General features: G+C 45.7%; 1 protein-coding gene across 2 annotated transcripts in view; it reads left to right on the top strand.

Moving 5' to 3' along the window:
• The window catches only part of LOC135320322 (steryl-sulfatase-like), a 137,899-nt gene that overhangs the window by 93,972 nt on the left and 24,971 nt on the right, over nucleotides 1–18,956 (top strand). For both annotated transcript variants that reach the window (XM_064483427.1, XM_064483426.1), the window contains exon 8: nucleotides 9,576–9,713. In XM_064483427.1, coding sequence (XP_064339497.1) covers nucleotides 9,576–9,713 — 138 coding nt within the window. The remainder of the gene's footprint in view (nucleotides 1–9,575; nucleotides 9,714–18,956) is intronic.

The following is an 18,956-nucleotide window of genomic DNA, read 5'->3' as shown; positions in this document are numbered from 1 at the left end:
ATATATAAAATAGGTAAACAATAAGTTCATACTGTGTAGCACAGGGAACTGTATTCAATATCTTGTAGTAACCTACAATGAAAAAGAAAATGAAAATGAATATATGTGTGTATATGCATGACTGAGCTATCATGCTATACATGAGAAATTGACACAACATTGTAAAGTGACTCTACTTCAATTAAAAAAAAAGAAGATAATACTGTAAATTATCATGGAATCAAGCTGCCCTATTAATTCAAACATTATTAACAAGATTTATAGTAACATAGCAATAAAGACCATCACCACAGTAGTAGTAGACAATTATTGGCTAACAGCAGCTAAAATTTAAAAGCCTTTGATATGTGTGTTATTCCTTCCAGCTAGATTTCTGTCCACTCCTGTGTCCCCGACTTTGCCGCACATATTGAAGGTGTCTTTGTTCAGAACTGAACAGTGGATGCAGGGAACTGGAGGATGCAGATGGGGGAATCACAGGGGGGTTTTGGGTAATAGTCCCTCCACCTTCAACCCCTTCTAATGAGCACATTCAATTTGCTAGTTAAACGTTTCCAGGCCCAGAAAGAAAAGATACGTTAGGATTCGAGAGATGGGGTTAAAGCAATGCTCAAATAATATTCCACTGAGAACCAGTGTATATATTTGAAGGAGGAGGTCCAAATTCAGGGTCAGGAGTACACGAATACCTGTTGCCTTTGAGTCATGACCCAATTAGGGTCTGTCTAGAAGCCACATGCAGCAATCCCCTTGCAGTGTATAATGTGTATGTGCAGTCAAACTATAATAAGTCTACATGATAAAACTGAAAAAGGAAAAACAAAATCCCCCTGCAGAGGTGTGCTGCACCTGCTCGAATTAGCTGAATTAACCAATCAGTTCAAATGAAGTTACGTATTTAGAGTAGTCAGCACGGTGCCTGGAATGCAGGGACTGATAAGTGCTAGCTGCCATTTTATTATTATTATTATTATTATTATTATTATCCCTTTCACAGGTGGGCAAAGCGTCTTTGCTTACAATGCGCATATGCCCCCATTATTTTGAGCAGAAAAATCATAAATGGGAAAAAAAGTCTGTGATGGAACAGAAGACACAGATTTGCAGTGTCTCATGGGTTTTTATATTATTAGCAGTATTTCCGTGTGTGTTTGAGATGTCCCCTTTGGACTTCCCAGTTTTTGGAACAGCCCATCTGCCCACAGCCTTGGTATTTAGGTTCTTGGGGGAAAAGCTGACCTGTATCTCAGAGCCTGAGCTCTCCCCCGTGAAGTTAACACATCATCCCAGAGTTAGGCCACCTGGATTCAGAGCCAAGCATGAGAGAGAAGCTTGGTGTGCGGTGTTAGTCAGCGTGTCTGGGTTTTAATTTGAGCGTCGTGTGTGAGTGGAACCCGTGATTCTTGTACAAGGTGTCTCCAAAGGGAAGCGTAATTTTCCATTTTGTATCTTCAGCTTTAGAGATGGTAGAATGTCCAATGAAAAAAAAAAAAAAATCTAGTCCTGAAATAAGGAGTATGGACGATGTGGTGGAGCATCATAAATGAGAGTGTTCTGAAGGGGTTAATTACCTTGATCGTTGTCCGTGGCCTCGAGACCTTCTCTGCTCACAGCCCAGCTCGGGTGGGAAGCGTATGGCCATCTCTCCCACTGCTGGAGAAGCTCTGGCAGGTCTGTTTCCAGCACTGGCTTCAATCAGAGGAATTGCCCCGGGGGCGTGCAGGCAACGCCATACTCCGTCACAGAGCAAGTTACACCAGTGGCCACTCCAGACAGGAAACGGCTGCCCCGGAATCTGCAAGCTTTCTTTTCCACAAGACAGTCAGGTCTGGCGAATACAGTGGCGTGGCCAGATCAAGAGACTGCGTGTTCACTCTGAGCGCTGCCCTTTACAAAGACTTCCTGCCGGTCTGATGGCCCGCTGCTCGGGTCAGCCAGCCCACTGTGATCGTGGTAACCCTGGGGAAGCCCTGACCACAGACCCTTCCTCGGACTCGCAGGCACACTGACTTCAAGTGTTCCCCTAGACACACTGTATGGTCAGTGACACTGTCCTTCTCTGTTCGCGGGAGAGCACCGGTGTGCTGGGTGAGAATGAGAACTGGTTGGAGTTATTTAAATTATTTCCAGCCAAGGTAACACCCTAGGGGGAGAAAAGAAAACACACACACACACACACACACACACACACAAGATATTGTCAGTCCGAGAAGATAGCTGAGCAGAGCCGTGAAGGTATCCCAGATGGTGCGAGCAGACGCCGGTGCAGCGGGATAAATCACACATTATGGCTGGGGTGAGGGTGGAGATAGGCTTGGTGGAGGAGATCAGAACATCATCATCCAACCAAGTACAACACAAAATCAGGTGGACTTCCTGGAAACGGTGTGGACTCAGATGGGAGCAAACCCAACAGGGAAGGGAAGCAAAGGGAAGGAAAGGGCGTCCATACTCCGGCAACATTTCCATCTTGCTGTTTCCTGTTTCTTACTTACCCTGATCACCCTAATGATCTGTTTATTGTGTTTAGGTACCATGTTTAAAAATTACATGTTAAGTTGCTTGTAAGCACCCGCTTGCTCCCCCTCCCTCCGTTCCTGAAACCATCCTGCAGGAGTTTCATTTTCGGTGCCTCCTTGGACCCTGTGTCTTGGGGGGGCATCTGAGTAAATGGGTCCCAAACTGTACCTCATGCAACAGTTGTGTTGCAGCCAAATAGAGTTAACACAAAACGCCAAGTCTTTTTTTTTTTTTTTTACTTATATGTATTTTTTTCAGATTCTTTTCCATTACAGCTCATTACAAGGAATTGAATATAGTTCCCTGTGCTATATAGTAGGCCCTTGCTGTTTATCTATTTTATTTATTTTTTTATTAGTTTTGGTTTCCTATTTATTTAATCAGACTAGCTACATAAGTTATCAATTCATATTTTTATCCAAGAAGTATACAAACATGCTTACTTATACAATAGTATGCTAGAACCACCTTCTACTGGCTTGCAAAATTTCTTTTGCATGCAGGATCCATTCTACATTTTAAAAATCTATTTTATATATGTATATATGTATATGTGTGTGTGTGTGTGTGTATATATATACATGTATATATAGTAGTTTGTATCTATTAATCCCAAACCCCTAATCTGTTCCTCTTTCCACCTCCCCCTCTGGTAAGCACAATTTGTTTTCTGTGTCCATGAGTCTATTTCTAAAATACCCCATCTTCTATTCACTATTACAGTATTTTGCTTGCTTCTGTTTAAAAATATCCTGGAATCAAATAACAAATGAAAACTGTGTCAAACGCCACCAGCTGTGTGCCCAACACACACCGCAGACACCAGCACATCATTTTTATATCTTGACCAGCTCATGGAATGCAGATAAATAATTCAATCCTAGGACTTTTATTATTTTCGGCCGTGTCTTGTTTTTTGTTTTTTGTTTTTCCTTTTAGGTACAAGGTTTTCAACTTGACTTTATACTGTAGATTACTCATATGCTTTCAAATGTCCCATCTGGGGGATAACCTTGAGCTCCTTGTAATGGAGAAGATCAGGACTGCAGTTTTGGAAATCTCAAACGTTTATTTTGGGAGGAAGTACAGGGTTGAGTTTACCTGCACGCCAGGGGCATTGCTCCCAACCAGAGACATTAAATCTGTGTGTGCGTTAACCACACGTCCTGATATGTGGCGTGGCGGTTTTGCTTCTAACCCCCCGTAAGCTGACAAGGAATTGCCCTTCTAGGGCCAGTGACAGCGGAATTTCTATATGCCAGTCGGCAACCGACGCAGGACAGCATCGAATCATAGAGTGATGCTTGCTTCCCGGAGCAGCGCCTGGCGTTTTCCGTGCCCCGTGGACAGTCGGCGCTACCACCTCGTGCTGCAAATGGGCGCTCTCCTTTACCTTAAAATCCTTAAAATATTTCCATCCCGTCGTTCCCCTGTTGATCACAGGAAGGACTTACTAAAAATAGTTTCAGAGGAGCTTTTTAGGATTTCCTGTGTTCCCCAGAATTACGTTGAGTAGGTGGAATTCTCTCTTAATGGCTCATGGTGGGTGGCTGCTTCAGAAGATTTTTTTTTCCTCATGAGCTTGACGCATCCCAAGGGGTAGGCACGTCACAGCATTTTGCTTCCATATTTTGTCTGAGCCGACCTACATTGTAGAAGAAAAGAGAAAAGTCAAATCTGTTGAAATAGCAAGTCTTCTTTCTAAAAGGCAAGCTGATTTTTTACATCCTTTGAAGAGCTTGGCTGCACTGAACACTCACAGTCCTGCGCTCAGAGTTCTGAGCGCATTTCTCCTCCCTGATTTTCTCGTGGCAACTCTCTGCTGCTCTACATTCTCATCTGCGACTTAGACACGAAGGACCTCAGTGAGCAAGCCAGCCACCCAGGACTCAAACCAGGTCTCCTTCTCTCAGGACCCAAGAGCCACAGCCTGAGCATTTAATGCTACGTGATCACACCTCATGCAAGACCGAGGTCCTACCTGTGCGTCCGAAACCCTGCTCCCTCCCGCGTGGCACGTCCCAGTGCTGACCCCAAATGCTGTCTCAGTACTTGCTTGGGACCTGAATCAATGGAGTGAACAAACTCCCCAGAACCCAGGCCTCCTCTGCAACCCACATTCAGACCTGAAGGACGTAGGACCCCGATTTTCACATCTGCACGTTTTCTCTGTGAGGACGACGGAACACTGGCCAGCTAGCCCTCGTTTGTTTCCCATCACACTCGCCCTCGTTGTCGCCGGTTAAATAACAAAGTGCCCTTGAAATGGCTTGCTTTCTGCATTTGTCTCATCTCAGGAACCGTATGAGAAAGCTCTGGAAATAAAACATTTCATTTATCAGCTATCCTGCAGCCCGGCCCTGGTAATTCAAAACTATCATCCTGTATAAATTGGTATCATTATACCTTGAGAACCTTACTGAAAGATAATACTGGCGGACCCCTGACGTGCCATGTGTTGATCTGAAAGCAAGAATAAATACAGCAGTATTTGTTGCCACAGGAGGTTTCTGGGCAGAATTTTTAGGAGAGAAATACGTTAGGCTTTTATGGGATCAATCTCATGAAAAATGGGATGGTTCATGAGCTTTCCGAGTGAGACTCCGGCATGAGATCCAAACGGTATGGGATTCCAGACTGTATCCCTTGAGAGAGAAAGAATGAATAAAAAATCAGAAATCTGACACTTTATTCACAGATGGAGCCAACTTTTCCACCACGTGTACCTGCATAGTGGCCTCGTCTAAATTCTCTTCTATGAAGCTCCGCCCGGGGGTATAAGGTGCTTCTGATGAAAATGATACAAGTTGCCAGTCTTGGCAGTGAATCAGAAAAATGGATGGGGGCAAATAAACCATTGTGGTCATTTGAAATCTAGGAATTTGGAGGAATCCCTAGGGAGGTAGTGTTACGATGGGGAAGGATGCCTTATGCATTTTAGTAGAAGGAACGTGGGTAGTGAATGCAGGTGAAGGTTCGTCTGGAGATGAGAACAGCCTGGAGGGGAAACTGCAACCAGGAGATGGAGGTGGCTTGGGAAAAGACAAGGGTGCCCAGGTGGCTTTGGGAGCAAACACTGTCCCTGACACCCCACGTGCCCCAGTCTGTAGCCCGCGGGCGGGAGGCTTCTCACAAACACGTGTTGACTGCGTGGATGAGGAAGTGTACAAGCCAACAGTGTCTTTGAAAGGCATTTTTTAAAAAATTAGTAGACAATTTTTTTTAGCACTTTTAAGTTTACAGAAAAAGAGAGTAGAAAGTACAGAGAGTTTGCCTACATTCCCTTTGTGTTAGGGCTGGACATTTGTTGCTATTAAAGACCCAACACTGATACATTATTATCAGTTAAAATGCATAGTTTACATCAGAGTTCACTATTTGAATTGTGCCTTCTATGCACTTGGGCAAATGTATCATGATTGCAATATCATACACAATATTTTCACTGCCCTAAAAATCCTACCCTTGGCAACCACCGTTGGGTTTTTTTTTGTTTGTTTGTTTGTTTGTTTGTTTGTTTACAGTCTGCATGGTTTTGCCTTTTCCAGAGTGTCACAGAGTTCAATCATGCAGTGTGTAGCCTTCTCAGGGTGAGTCCTTTTACTTAATGATATGCATTTAAAGGTTCCTGCATATCCTTTCACGGCTTGATGCCTCATTTCTCTGTATCACTGAATAATATTGCATTCTCTGGATAGACCACAGTTAGTTTATCCACTCACCTACTGAAGGACACCCCGGTTACTGCCAAGGTTTTGCCAATTATAAATAAACCTGCCATAAATATTTGTGTACAGACCTTTATGTCCACAGGAGTTATCATGGAAGCCACATGTTTTAAAAAAGGCATGACTGGGACATTGTGCTGTACACCAGAAATTGGCACATTGTGACTGACTATACCTCAATTTAAAAAAAAAAGACATTTCTTCAGCACTTCTGTGTACTGAAACACTTCTGTATATATGAAAGGTGAATTTCATTTGCAATAGAGGTGCATGGTTGTATGCCCATTTGCAAAAGACCAATTACAAGGAAGTAAGATCTTCAATCCTCTGCTGTCTGCCTAATCCGTGTTATTCTACTTAGAAATTGTTATACGCACCAAAAGGGGCATTTTCCCTTCAAAGTGTAAGTGGGGGTGTTAGTGGTTATTGCCTCTCCCTTTGTCAACTCACTAAACTAATTACCATTTTCAAAGTGATAAACCTGAAATTAGTGTCAGAGTCAAATTACCCCAAGCCCGAGTGCACAGGTGGTTTGCCTAGCTGGACCGAATAACACGGCAATAAATGTCTGCCCGACGATGATTTATCGTGGGAGACAACGCTCTAAAGTGGCCCTGTGTGTCTCATTCCTCGGTCCTGAGTATGACATTTATGTATATGGCGTGGCTTCTAGGAGTTTGTCATATGAGTTAAAAAAAAAAACTGAGAAAGATTGAACGTACTCTGGCCTGTGGCATTTGCAATCAAATAGCAAAAAATATGTCTGGGAACAAATGACTTGACTTGGGTCTTGCTTCTGCGTCGGAAATCATCTCTGCCACCTCCGTGGAGGGTTGACCCTGCAGACTTCTATGCCTTTTCTGGACCATGGCGGTGAGGGTGCAACCCCGGGGTGGAGGGCCTGCCTTCACTGGCATATGACCTACCTGCCAGGTGTCCCCATGTGCAGTTACTGTTTCTGCTGCAGAGGGTACCTGGTGTCCTTGTAGAAGTCCAGTTGTTGTGGTTATCCTACAGTGACGAGATGGACCCCACCCGCAGTGTGGGTCCCACATCTAAACTAGTTATGCCACAGCCACGCCAAGAGGCTATGGAAAGGGTTGTAACTCACAGAGTGAGGCTTTCTGGGAGGAACAGGGCAGCTCCTAAAATGGTCCGAAGATAGCTTGAGAGAGATGGAAAAGAGACAGAGTCAGCTTTCATGGTGGGTGGGAGCTGGATCTTGGATGTGGGTTCCTGCATGGAGGCAGGAACTGGCGTAGTTAGCACCTCCCACAGACACTGAAGGAGGGAACCAACCCCCAAGCTTTCATATTAGCTTACTGGGGACAAGTGGAAAAGGCAGAGGTGAGGATTAAAAGCTCTTAGTAGTCCAACATCAAAAGGCAAAGTCAGGGAAACAACCTAAATGTCCATCAACAGATAAGTGGGATAAAGAAGATGTGGTGAATGTATGTACAGTGGAATACTACTCAGCCATTAAAAAAAGAATGAAATAATGCCATTTGCTGCAACATGGAAGGACTTAGAGATTATCATACTAAGTGAAGTAAGTCAAAGACAGATATCACATGATATTACTTATATGTGGAATCTAAAATGTGATGTAAATGAGTTTATTTACACAACAGGAACAGATTCACAGACATAGAAAACAAACATATGGTTACCAAACGGGAAATGATGGGGGAGGGATAAATTAGGAGTTTGAATTGGCAGATACAAACTACTATACATAAAATAGATGAACAACAAGATTATACTGTACAGCACAGGGAACTATATTCAATATCTTGTAATAACCTATAATGAAAAAGATACGGAAAAAATGTATACATATGGATACTGAATCGCTGTGCTGTACACCAGAAATTAACACTGCATTGTAAGTCAACTATAATTCAATTAAAAAAAAACAAAGTCAGACCCTTTAATACCTCACACTATGACTGTGCGCATGAACTGACTGAGTTAAAGGAGCAGCATATGAGTACATAGATCTCTGTGTAAATTATACATTTTTTTCTTCTAGTTTGGACATCATTGCCTTCTGATTTGAGAGAGGATGATAGTAGCTTCCTAATCAGAGATAACGTTTTGGCCCGTGATTCAGTCTTCACCTGGCTTCTGTGGTTGGTGGTGGTTTTTTTCCTTATGGAAAATTTTAGGCATAAATAGAAATAGAAAAGTGCAGTGAACTCCCTTGTGCCCCTGATCCACATTTAACAGTGAACGAAGTCATCTTGCTTAACTCACATCCCTTCTTCCTGGGTTAATTTGAAGAAGGCAGCGGCTATCCGTGGGTCTTCCAGGAGGTAAATCTGATTTCTCTCCTGAATGTCTTTTTCATTCCTGTGTGATTCTCAATGACTTCATCCACTTAACTACGTGAGGTTTGAGACTGTGGGATTTGGAATCAGATTTAATTCTTTTTTCCTGGGTCTCCCACTTCCTAACTGTGTGGCTGTGAGCGGGTCATGTACCGTCTGGGAGCACTGTGGCTGTCACCTGTAAAATGGAGCCAATACTCCTTACTTGTGAGGGTCAGTGTCGCCTAAACAGGAGAACGCGGAATAAAGTCCTTCGCACGTAGAGAGTGTTTGACAGATGAGAGGCGTTGTTCTCATTGTTGTGGCTGGAATCGTTGTTTTGAAGGGTTGTGAAGTGGGGGTTCGTACACAATGTGGGTGTACGGGGTGGGTGCAGGGGGAGGACAAGGTGGGTGGAGAAGGTGAGGACAAGGTGGGTGGAGAAGGTGAGGACAAGGAAGAGGAAAGCATGAGGAGTATCAATACTCGTGATGGGCAGTTTTAGATATGGGTGTCTATGGTAAATATTAAAACAGATCGTTCATTCATCATAAAATGTTTATAGGGATATTTGTTCGTGGGAGAAGAACACTGCTGGGTCGGGTTTTCTCCCGGTCAGTAAGGAAAACCAGTAGACAGCTTTATAACTTCAGGACCATGGACAGCAGCTGCAACCCAGAATCTTTTTCCAAGGACTCATGATCGGCAAGCCTGGTTCTGTTAGAATCCTTTATTCAATCTCTCTACAGAATCACCCCAGCATGCCTAGAGGTTCAGATAATACTTAGCGACGATACTTTATTCAATGACTGCGTCTTCTTGATGCAAGAGGCCTGGCACCCTTGGTCCTCCTCTTTAGGCTGCACCCCCTGTCAGGAGCAGCACGGGAGAGCTCAGCGTGCAAGACTGTCCCCTCCTCACCAGAAGAAATTAATGGACAAGTCAATGAGGGCAAACAACCTCCCTTTCTTTTGTGAAGACTGCACTGTTTTCAAATTGAATACTTTCTCCCCTTCAGGGCAGATCTTGGATGTTCTGGATGAGCTGAAACTGGCTAATAACACCTTCGTCTACTTCTCCTCGGACCAAGGAGCACACGTAGAGGAGATGAGCATCAGAGGAGAAGTTCACGGAGGCAGTAATGGAATCTATAAAGGTGAGAAGTCTGTCCAGGTGGGAAATGCCCATGGGGCTCAGCTCTGCCCACCCCACCCCCAGCTCACCCCATGGTCACCTTTTCCTGGATCTCGGAGGCATGGGGTTATTCTTCTGCAACTTGAAACATGTAGGACTTTGTTGGGTCACGCGCACTGAAACGTCAGATGGCCAATGTGGCCATTTCTGGAATGGTCCCCACAGAACTTAAGAGCACACATCCTGTGTCAAGACATTAGAGTTTAGGGCGTTGTCCCCCAAATGTACATGCAGCTCCATACCATGTAGCTGATTGAAGCAAGACCCCGTCCACCCTCCATGTAACCATTCCCTGCGGCCACCGTAACAAATGAACGCAAATGTCCTGGCCTAAAGCAACACAGGAGTATTAACTTGTAGTTCTAGAGGTCAGAAGTTTGAAACGGGCCTCACTTGTCCAAAATCAAGGTGACGGCAGGGCTGCGTCCTTCTGGAGGCTCTAGGGGAGAGTCTCTTTCCTTGCCTCTTCAAGCGTCTGGAGGCCACCTCCATTCCTCGGCTCAGAGCCCTTTTCTCCCATTTCTAAAGTTGACAATGCAGTGCCTTCAGACCGTACTCTCTCTCTCTCTCTCTCTCTCTCTGGCCTCTGCTCCCGTAATCTCATCTCTTTCACTTGCTCGGACCCTCTTGCCTGCAATTCCAGGGACCCTTGTGATTATATTGGGCTCACCCAGATCGTCTGCAGTAATGGTCCCATTTCTCGACCCTTCACTTAATCATATCTGCACAGTCCCCTTTGCCATGGAAGGTGACATATTTACAGTCACCTGGGGGCTGAGGACGTGGACAGCTTTGGGAGGTCATGATTCTGCCCACCCCAGTCTGCTGTAGCACCTTGGGCTGATGCTTGATTCCTGACACAGCATTAACTAAGCCACTGCCAAAATGGATCAGGCCTGTCACTGGGGATATCAGGTAAGACCCAGCTACTGACCCCAAGCTGCTTGTATAGGACAGAGTCGGCGAATACCAGACATACATATCTAACTATAGTAAATGTGACCCAATTCACAAAGACTTAGGTGAGATATCTCAGAGGGCACATCGGTGCTAAGGGTTAAGACACCCACCCAGATCTGCAGTGGATGTGGGTTGGTTGGAGGACGATGAGTGGAAGTGACCATGCAAAGAGGTGAAGCGTGGTGTCCCAGACAGTGGGGGCTGCCTGATAAAGCAAGAACACATGTAAGACGTAGGAAAGCACGTGACCATTGAATTTTGCTACTGTAAAGAGATAAAGTGCTTTATAGCTCCTTGGTTATTCTCTCATACGGACGTTTCACAGATTACCATGGACTCAGGAAATCAGAGTTTACCTACAAAGTTGTGAAAGGATAATGGTGGAATGTTTTCCTCCATTAGTTTATAAAATACTGATTGAGCTGTGTACCTGATACTGGGCTAGAGGCAAAAATAAATATGAAATGGAGTGTCTTCCCTGAAGGAGCTCATGGTCACTGGGTTGGGTAGGTAGGTGGTTGGTTGGGTGATTGGTTGGGTGAGTAGTTGGTTGAGTGGATGGGTGGGTGGGTGGCTGGTTGGTTGGTTGGGTGGGTGGCTGGTTGGGTGAGTGGGTGATTTGGTGATTGGTTGGATGGATGGTTGGGTGCATGGGTGCCTGGTTGCTTGGTTGGGTGGGTTGTTGGGTGATGGTTTGCTGGTTTGTTGGATAGGGGGTTGTGTGGCTGGGTAAGCAGTTGGTGGCAGGAAGCCGAAGGAGACCCATTAGATTTGACATTTCTTGGCACAAGATACTAGTGGTGCATACAGCAAGAAAAGAGCCTCAGTCGGCCAGTGGTGCCCAGGAAATGTTTTCAAAGAGGGCAAGGCTTGGAAGGAGTTGGCCAGTGTGTGCTCGCTCTCTTGTTGTTCTTCTAGCTCCTTCCACCCTCCCAACCACTTACCCTCCTCAGTCGTGCTGGGAATGAAGAGAAGCAGGTGACGTACCCTGCACACTGCCAGCAGTGGAGTAAGGCTGGGTCATACCGGGCCTTAGCCAAAGGAGCAGGGAAAGGGTGATCTGTTACCCATCCCAGGGGCGACATGTAGCTTATGAAACCTTACGCTTCTGTTTACATCCTCATGTGCACATCTGAGTGTTTTAAATTCTTTTTAATTCTGAGTGCCTGGGGGCAGGGAGCTTTCCTTATGCTTTTGGTTACTTGGAATGCAGGTCAAAAGGATTCCAATTCAGTGCTGTCTGGACACCCTCACTAGACGCTCATACCCCTTCCTTCCGTTGTCATCGGTAGCTCGCCAGTGCAGGATACACGACCAATACTCAGCACGGGTGACATGAATGAACAGGGGTGTTTAATTGGAACAGGACTAACCTGCTCTCTGAGCTAGTCTTATTTTTGATGACTGAGGAATGAAAACTTGTATTCCTGTACATGAAGACTATGTGCTTTTGTCGTATTTCCACGAGGTTATGGCCTGTGTGTAGAGTTGTTTTTATGTTATTTTATAGATGATAGCATCTCTCGAGATGGAGTTGCAGACTGCATTTCATGCATCGGTTCCCCCGACCATTCATTCTCCCGACGAAGGTCTGTTAGTTTCCGAAGTAGCTTAGTGGCTGCAGGTGAGACGTGTACATAAATCACAGTGATAAAAGTGGTTTTAGCAAGTAATACGTTATTTAAGAAAGTTACAGATACAGTGCGATGGAGCCTCAGTTCAGGGACAGATGACCAGATGACCACCAGCTGATAAATCTGAGGAAAACCTCACGAGCAAGAGGAGGGGTTGGCATCAGCCTTTCGCTTTGATAGTTGGCTCTTCGGAGACATTAAGTGGATGGTGAGGTTGGATCAGAAAGGGAGCGTCAGAGGTCTGAGTGATGGCTGGGAACTGGGGTTCTTACACAATCTGAAAAGCATGCTCATAGCGGCTCCCTGGTATTTGTAACAGACGCATTGGGTGTGCTGGAAATGCTTTGCTTGAGTGCTAGGAATAGCGTCAGTGCATGACACTGTATTAATATCTCAGCCGCCACTCTGTTGCAAACATTATCCCTTTGTCAAATTTAGTTGAAATCAAGTTCACAGTGAAACATGGTTACAGTATGATGCTCAAAGAAAAAAAAAAAAAACAGACGTGGTTTCCATCTAGCTACGGGAAATGACCAAAGACTTCTAAATGTCGGGCAGGGAGGGTCTAGCTCAGTGGTAGAGTGCATGCTTAGCATACACGAGGCTCTGGGTTCAATCCCCAGTCCCTCTGTTAAAATAAAACAAATAAATAAAATAAACCTAATTACCTCCCACTCAAACAAACAAACAAAAAGACTTCTGAATGTCAACGCACCTTGTTTTCTAAAGCTGAGCACTCGCACGTAACAGTAATGATTTCCACTCTTGATCAAAACCACACAAAAAGATCTGTATGCTTTGAGCTCAGCGATTCCACTGTATTCCCCAGGCAGGTCTGTTTCGCTAATGAAATCTGTGTGTGAGCCACCTTGATAGAGTGCCTGTGACTAAGTCACTTCACAGAGTTCAATAGGTGATTCCTTTTAATCGTAGGAACGTTAAGTTCTGCTGCAGTCTGCATTTGAAAAAATAATAATAATATAATACTTGGGGGTTTAGGAAATAGTGATGCTACTTTTCGTTTCTCTCAATTTTTGAAGGAAATGTGTTTGCAGCATAACTGTCCTGTTTAGATTTCAATATGGGTAAATTTTCCCTTTGTCACAAGCTGTAGTATGAAAGGGAATTGTGAATAGACGCAGGGTCCAATGTGTGTTTTGAATATAACATTAGTTAACACTTTAGCAATCTTGATGATGTCCGTCATACAATACTTTCTGAACTACTTACTTCTGAGAAGCTTCTAAAATCAATTTCCTTCTCCCGTCCATATGTTGTGAATAATTGTGTCAACCTGAAAAAAAAAAAAATGAGTTTACCAAGTAACAGCCCATCTTCTCATTTGAGAATTGAGGAATCATTGTTTCCTTTGGAGCTTCTGGGTCACCTGACAGTGTTCGCGTACTGACTTAATTAGGCTTTTCATCGAGAGTGAGATAAACAAGCAAACCCAAAAATCCCACGTGCCTTTTACACTGAGTAGCCTGTGACCTTCTCAGAGCTGTTAAATGTAGAATTTTCAACTTGGCTTTGAAATACTGAAAATGTCCGCATGACTGCTCTGGAACGTGGGATAGGAACCACAGTTTGAGATGAACAGAGGAGTTACAATTTCCTTGCGATCCTGAACCATCCCCAGGAAACATAGATGGTGGCTCTGAGTTGGTGTAAGTGCACACCTGTCCGTGGGCAGGTGTTGGGTCTCCTGAGGTCAGGGGAGTGGGTGCCCTTGTGAAGGGCCTTCAGTCTGCTCCCTTACCTGTGTCAGGGCAGGGCAGTTGGATAGGAACTCAAGACTGTAGTCTTGCAGATGGTGGTTCTCTCTTCCTTTAATTTTTATTTTTTGGAGCGGGGAGGTAATTAGGCTTATTTATCTCTTTACTTGTTTTTAATGGAGGTACTGGGGGTTGAACCCAGGATCTCATGCATGCTAAGCAGGCACTCTAGCACTGAGCTGTACCCTCCCCCGATTGCGGTTCTCCTGGGGAAGGAGCCACTGGCCCCGCCCCAGCTTCACAGGATGTCCCAGTCAGGGTTAAGCACCTGGGGCCCTCCGTACAGAGAGATGGGTGCCAGTGAACTCACGGATGCTCCTTCCTGACTTCATTGGTGCCTCATCCTTCTTGGATCTACCTCTCAAAGTTGGAGGCCTCTGGGGCCCTGTTCTGCGCCCCCTCCTTTCTTTCTCTGCACACGCACCCTGTGTGATCTCATCGAAACCCGTGGCCTCAAAGAGCACTTGAGAGCTGGTAACACCCATACCCAGTGCCGACCCTTCCTGGAAACGCCCAACTCTGAAAGGTCACCCAGCAGGAGGCTCCCCACTCAACCCCTTCCTCCCTTTTATTCTGCCTAAAGCAGGTAATAAATGTCAATGGACTGGCTACGTTAACTCTATAGACAGCGTCTGCAGAAGCACTGGTCGGTGGGGATGGAAGCTGAGAATCGTATTTTCCCGAGTGTTTAAGAACATAGACTTTCTCCACGCACAGAGGCGTGCTTTCAGAACTCCCTGATATCAGCATTGGGGGCACCGCAGCTTCTGGGGTTTCTCATCAGAGTGCAGACTCCAAAGCAGCTGAGTGGCTGGAGTCCGTTTCACTGAGGAGCCACCGCTTACAGCCACTGAGTTGGGCGTCTCTTTCCCTCGTGCAGTCACACAGCTTTCAGAGCAGTGGATACCTTCATTGTAAAAAACAAATAAATAAAAGCAAAAGGCTCTGGTAGTTTATTAGAAGCTGGCGACATTCAGGGTCATTCTTCAGATTTTAGCAAACGTTTTCACCGGCTCCCCAAGAATGGGCAAAACCTGGCCGGTCTCACCAGTATCAGTGTTTACGTGCCGGGAGGCATCCTGCAGCCTTCTCACCTTTGAAAGAAGCTCACGTGTCATCCTCAACTTAGCTGTTGACTCATTCAGTTAAATTCAACCGACAAGCATGCATGTGTTGAGTCTGTATGGTATGGCAGGCACCGGGCTAGTTTCTAGGTGCTAAAGACAATTGACCCGGGGTCCCTGACCGCCAGCAGCTTGTATTCCTTTTTGAGATGGAGGTGTAAGGAGGAGATTTCAGAATGGCAAACTGGTAAGGGAGCTCTGACAAGGGACGGTTGCAGATAGCTCATGCAACCTGGGAACTGAGAAAGCTTGGCAGCAGAGGCTGGCCTTTCTGCAGGCTGTTGTTGGGAGGTGCTGGCTGGGAGAAGGAGATGTGGGAAGTTCATTCTAGGCAGGAGTGAGGGGCTTGTGGGTAGCAAAACGCCGCTCATTGTTGCTAGAGATGAAGGTGTGAGCAAAGGATGTTGGATGTGTGGCTGAGGCAGTAGCCTACGTCCACACTAATGTGTACAGTACAGTGAATGTGTGTGTGTGTGTGTGTGTGTGTGTGTGTGTGTGTGTGTGTGTGTGTGTGTGTGTGTGTGGCCATGTGCATAGTAGTTACATTTAGACACGAACATTCTCAACAAAATCCAGTATAAGGAAAGGAATGGATTGTTATTCTAGGAACACCGTAGAGGACTGTCATGATTAAAAAGCCAGCACACGCAGGTTGTTTTCTAAGTGCCCTTCGTAAGTGCAGGGTGTGGCTGTTACCCGAGACACGACAAGAACCATGACGGTAGATGTGTTCTACTCACGTGTGTATCCCCATAACCCGACATGTTTTAGGAAATAATTTTTGACTTAAACCGTAAACGAAAAAACACTTGAGTTTCGGTTTGAAGGATGTATTGTTTAACCTCATGAAGATTGCAGGTGGAAGAGCATGGTGAATCCATTGGGTATGGGCGGTAAATCCTTTGCGTACTGGCGATTGATTGGATCCTGGGTTTCAGGGAAAAGAAGGCCTCAAAGCTGGCTCTCCTGTTTCTGGCTGGTGTCACTGGGTACGTGGAGGTTCCCTTGTAGGAATGAGGACGCCCAGGCAGAGACTTGTTTTTGGTTGGCATGCGGGGAGGCGTATGCGATCATTTGGTGTAAGAAGAGAGTCAGGGACCAAGACGAACAGAAAAGTCGGGATGGAAGATGGTGATGCAACGAAGCAGACGTGGAGAGTGTGACTGGGGAAGTGAGGACACTAGGGAGGGAAGAGTCAGGGAAGAGCACGGTTCGGAGAAATGACTGCTGCTCAGCAGTCGAGGAAGCTGTAGACCCCACAGGGCACGGCATGTATTACACACGTGATGGTAAGGCGTGTTTTTTCAGTGACAGTGAGGGTCAGGGACGAGACGGTGGAAGAGGAAGTGGAAGGTGGGCAGGATCTCAGATTCTTCTCAGAAATGTGTCTACGCAGAAAGGGTGGCTGTGAAAGGGGAACTTTGTATTGGGGGAGATCGGAGTGTATTTCATTCTCCCAAGTCAACTTCAACGGAGTTAAGAGACAAGGGATCATTGAGAATGTCAGGTTTCTAAGAAGATGGTAGGAAATGAGATCTAAAACTTACAAGGAAGCTTGATGTTTGAAAGGAGGCGGGACAGCCTCTTCTCTACGAAGGAGCAGTGACAGGAGGTGCTGGGGAATTGGGGAGCATAATGGTTGGAACTTGAAGACCTTCCCAAAGAAAGCTTTCAGTCTCTTCTACTGAGGAGCTGGGAAAACAACCCACAAAAGCTGCTCCCTGGGTCTTCGGGGGAAACGTATGCCAGCCCCTGACTCAGATTAGTTAGCCGTTTGGTATGTGACTTAAATCGTCACCCTTGGGGGAGGGTCTAGCTCAGTGGCACAGCGTGTGCTTAGCATGCACGAGGTCCTGGGTTGAATCCCCGGACCTCCATGCTAAATAAATTGACCTAATTACCCCCCCCCCAAAAAAAAAAACCTCACAAACCAAATAGTCCCCATTAACTTTTCCTACCATGTCAGTTACTTGAAGGGTGTCCTTTCTGTGTTTGCCTCTCCTTGGACCCTGACGTGAGCAGATCGCTGTTCTTTATTTTTGTCCCCGATCACAGGTGGATGCTAGTTTGACAGAACCTGGACAGTGTCGTCAGCTCTCCTGTCTAGAACGGGTGGGTTTTTAGACTGGAATGAATACGTCGAGGAGAGTGGGAACCACAGCATCTTGGGTGAGAAAGTGTTTGGTGTGAGTTGCACTTGTCACGTGCCTGTTTGTGGCTCCCATCCATCCAGGGAGTCAGCGTTACCTGGGCGGGGAGAGGCCCAAGAGGAGGGAAAAAGACAGACAGACTGTGTCGTAAACGTCTGTGCCCAAATCAAGGAGAAAAATGAGGAGCATGTGCTCTTGCCATTCAAAGGCATTTGACCCGCTGGGTCGCAGCGTTTGTCGGGGCAAGAATAGAAGGCTGGCTTGCAGACAGCTGTTCCCAACAAGAGCCTCCACGTAAATGGCAGAATTGTCTCTGAATTCTCTCTTGCCTGCAGAGATTGAGTAACTCAGCCATCCTCCCTCCGTGACTTCCCATCATGGCCGAGTGCCACCAGGATGTTAAAAGCATGAATTTGACAATTATGCGACCAAACTTTAAATTTAGACCGTGCTCTTTTCTCTGCTCATACGTTTTTGGAAAGAAAGAATCCAGAATCCTTTACCTGTTTTTCTTGTATCTGCCCTGCAGTCTCACCTCCTCCTCTGCTAACCTTATTCTCCTTCACAAACCAACTCAGAGTCTGTTGATTTAGGGCAGGTGTTCTGCGGGAAGAGGAGTGCCCTGTGCTTTCTGTCGGCCCCCAGTCAGTTCTCTGTGGGTGTGTCTGAGCTCTCCTTTGAGACTTGGAGCTTCTGTCGGGCAAGAAGAAGCTTGTTGGCATATCTTTGAGCTCCCTTTGGGATTCTAGTCAACAAAATATTAGCAAACAAACTCCAACAACACATTTTAAAAAAAAAAGGTCATACACAATGATCAAGTTGGATTCATCCCAGGGACACAAGGATGGTTCAACATACGCAAATCAATCAACGGGATACACCACATCCACAAAAGAAAGGACAGAAGTCACACGATCATCTCGACAGATGTGGGAAAAGCATTAGATAAAATTCAACACCCATTTATGATAAAGCCTGTTACCAAAGTGCATATAGAGGGAACTTATCTCCACGTAATGAAAGGCACTTACGACAAACCCATAGCCAACATAATACTCATTGGTGATGAGTTGAAAGCCTTCCCTTTGGGATTCTGAGAATAACAGCAGAATCTCGTAATTTGCTAGGCTAGGAGTAGAGTTTCTCAGCGGCACAGATTCTGATACCATCGCTTACTTGCTGTGCAGTCTTGGCCACAGTTTTCCCAACTGTGAAATGGGGTACTTACTTACTTTGCAGAGTAATGATGAGTTAATATCTGTCGCGAGCTTGGGTGATTCCCGGAACACGGTGAACTCCGTCACGATTCCTGATTCTAGTAAGCCACTGCTTGGCGAATGTCGGGTGAGCACATCAGGTGCGCGGGGCTCAGTCTTTGATTCCTGTGAACTTCATGATAATGACATGACATCTCCCAGCAGTTCCTGGGAGAGCAGCGTGCTGGACTTTTAAAGACACGTACATTTTGTGTGTATCCTTTTCCATGGCAATGCAGCAGGACGGAGAAGACTCAGAGCCTCGCCATCTGACCAGCAAAGATTGTTACTCATCAACATATACTT

Source organism: Camelus dromedarius, chromosome Y (genome assembly GCF_036321535.1).
Source record: "Camelus dromedarius isolate mCamDro1 chromosome Y, mCamDro1.pat, whole genome shotgun sequence".
Classification (NCBI taxonomy): domain Eukaryota; kingdom Metazoa; phylum Chordata; class Mammalia; order Artiodactyla; family Camelidae; genus Camelus; species Camelus dromedarius.
This window is presented reverse-complemented; position numbering and strand designations above follow the sequence as displayed.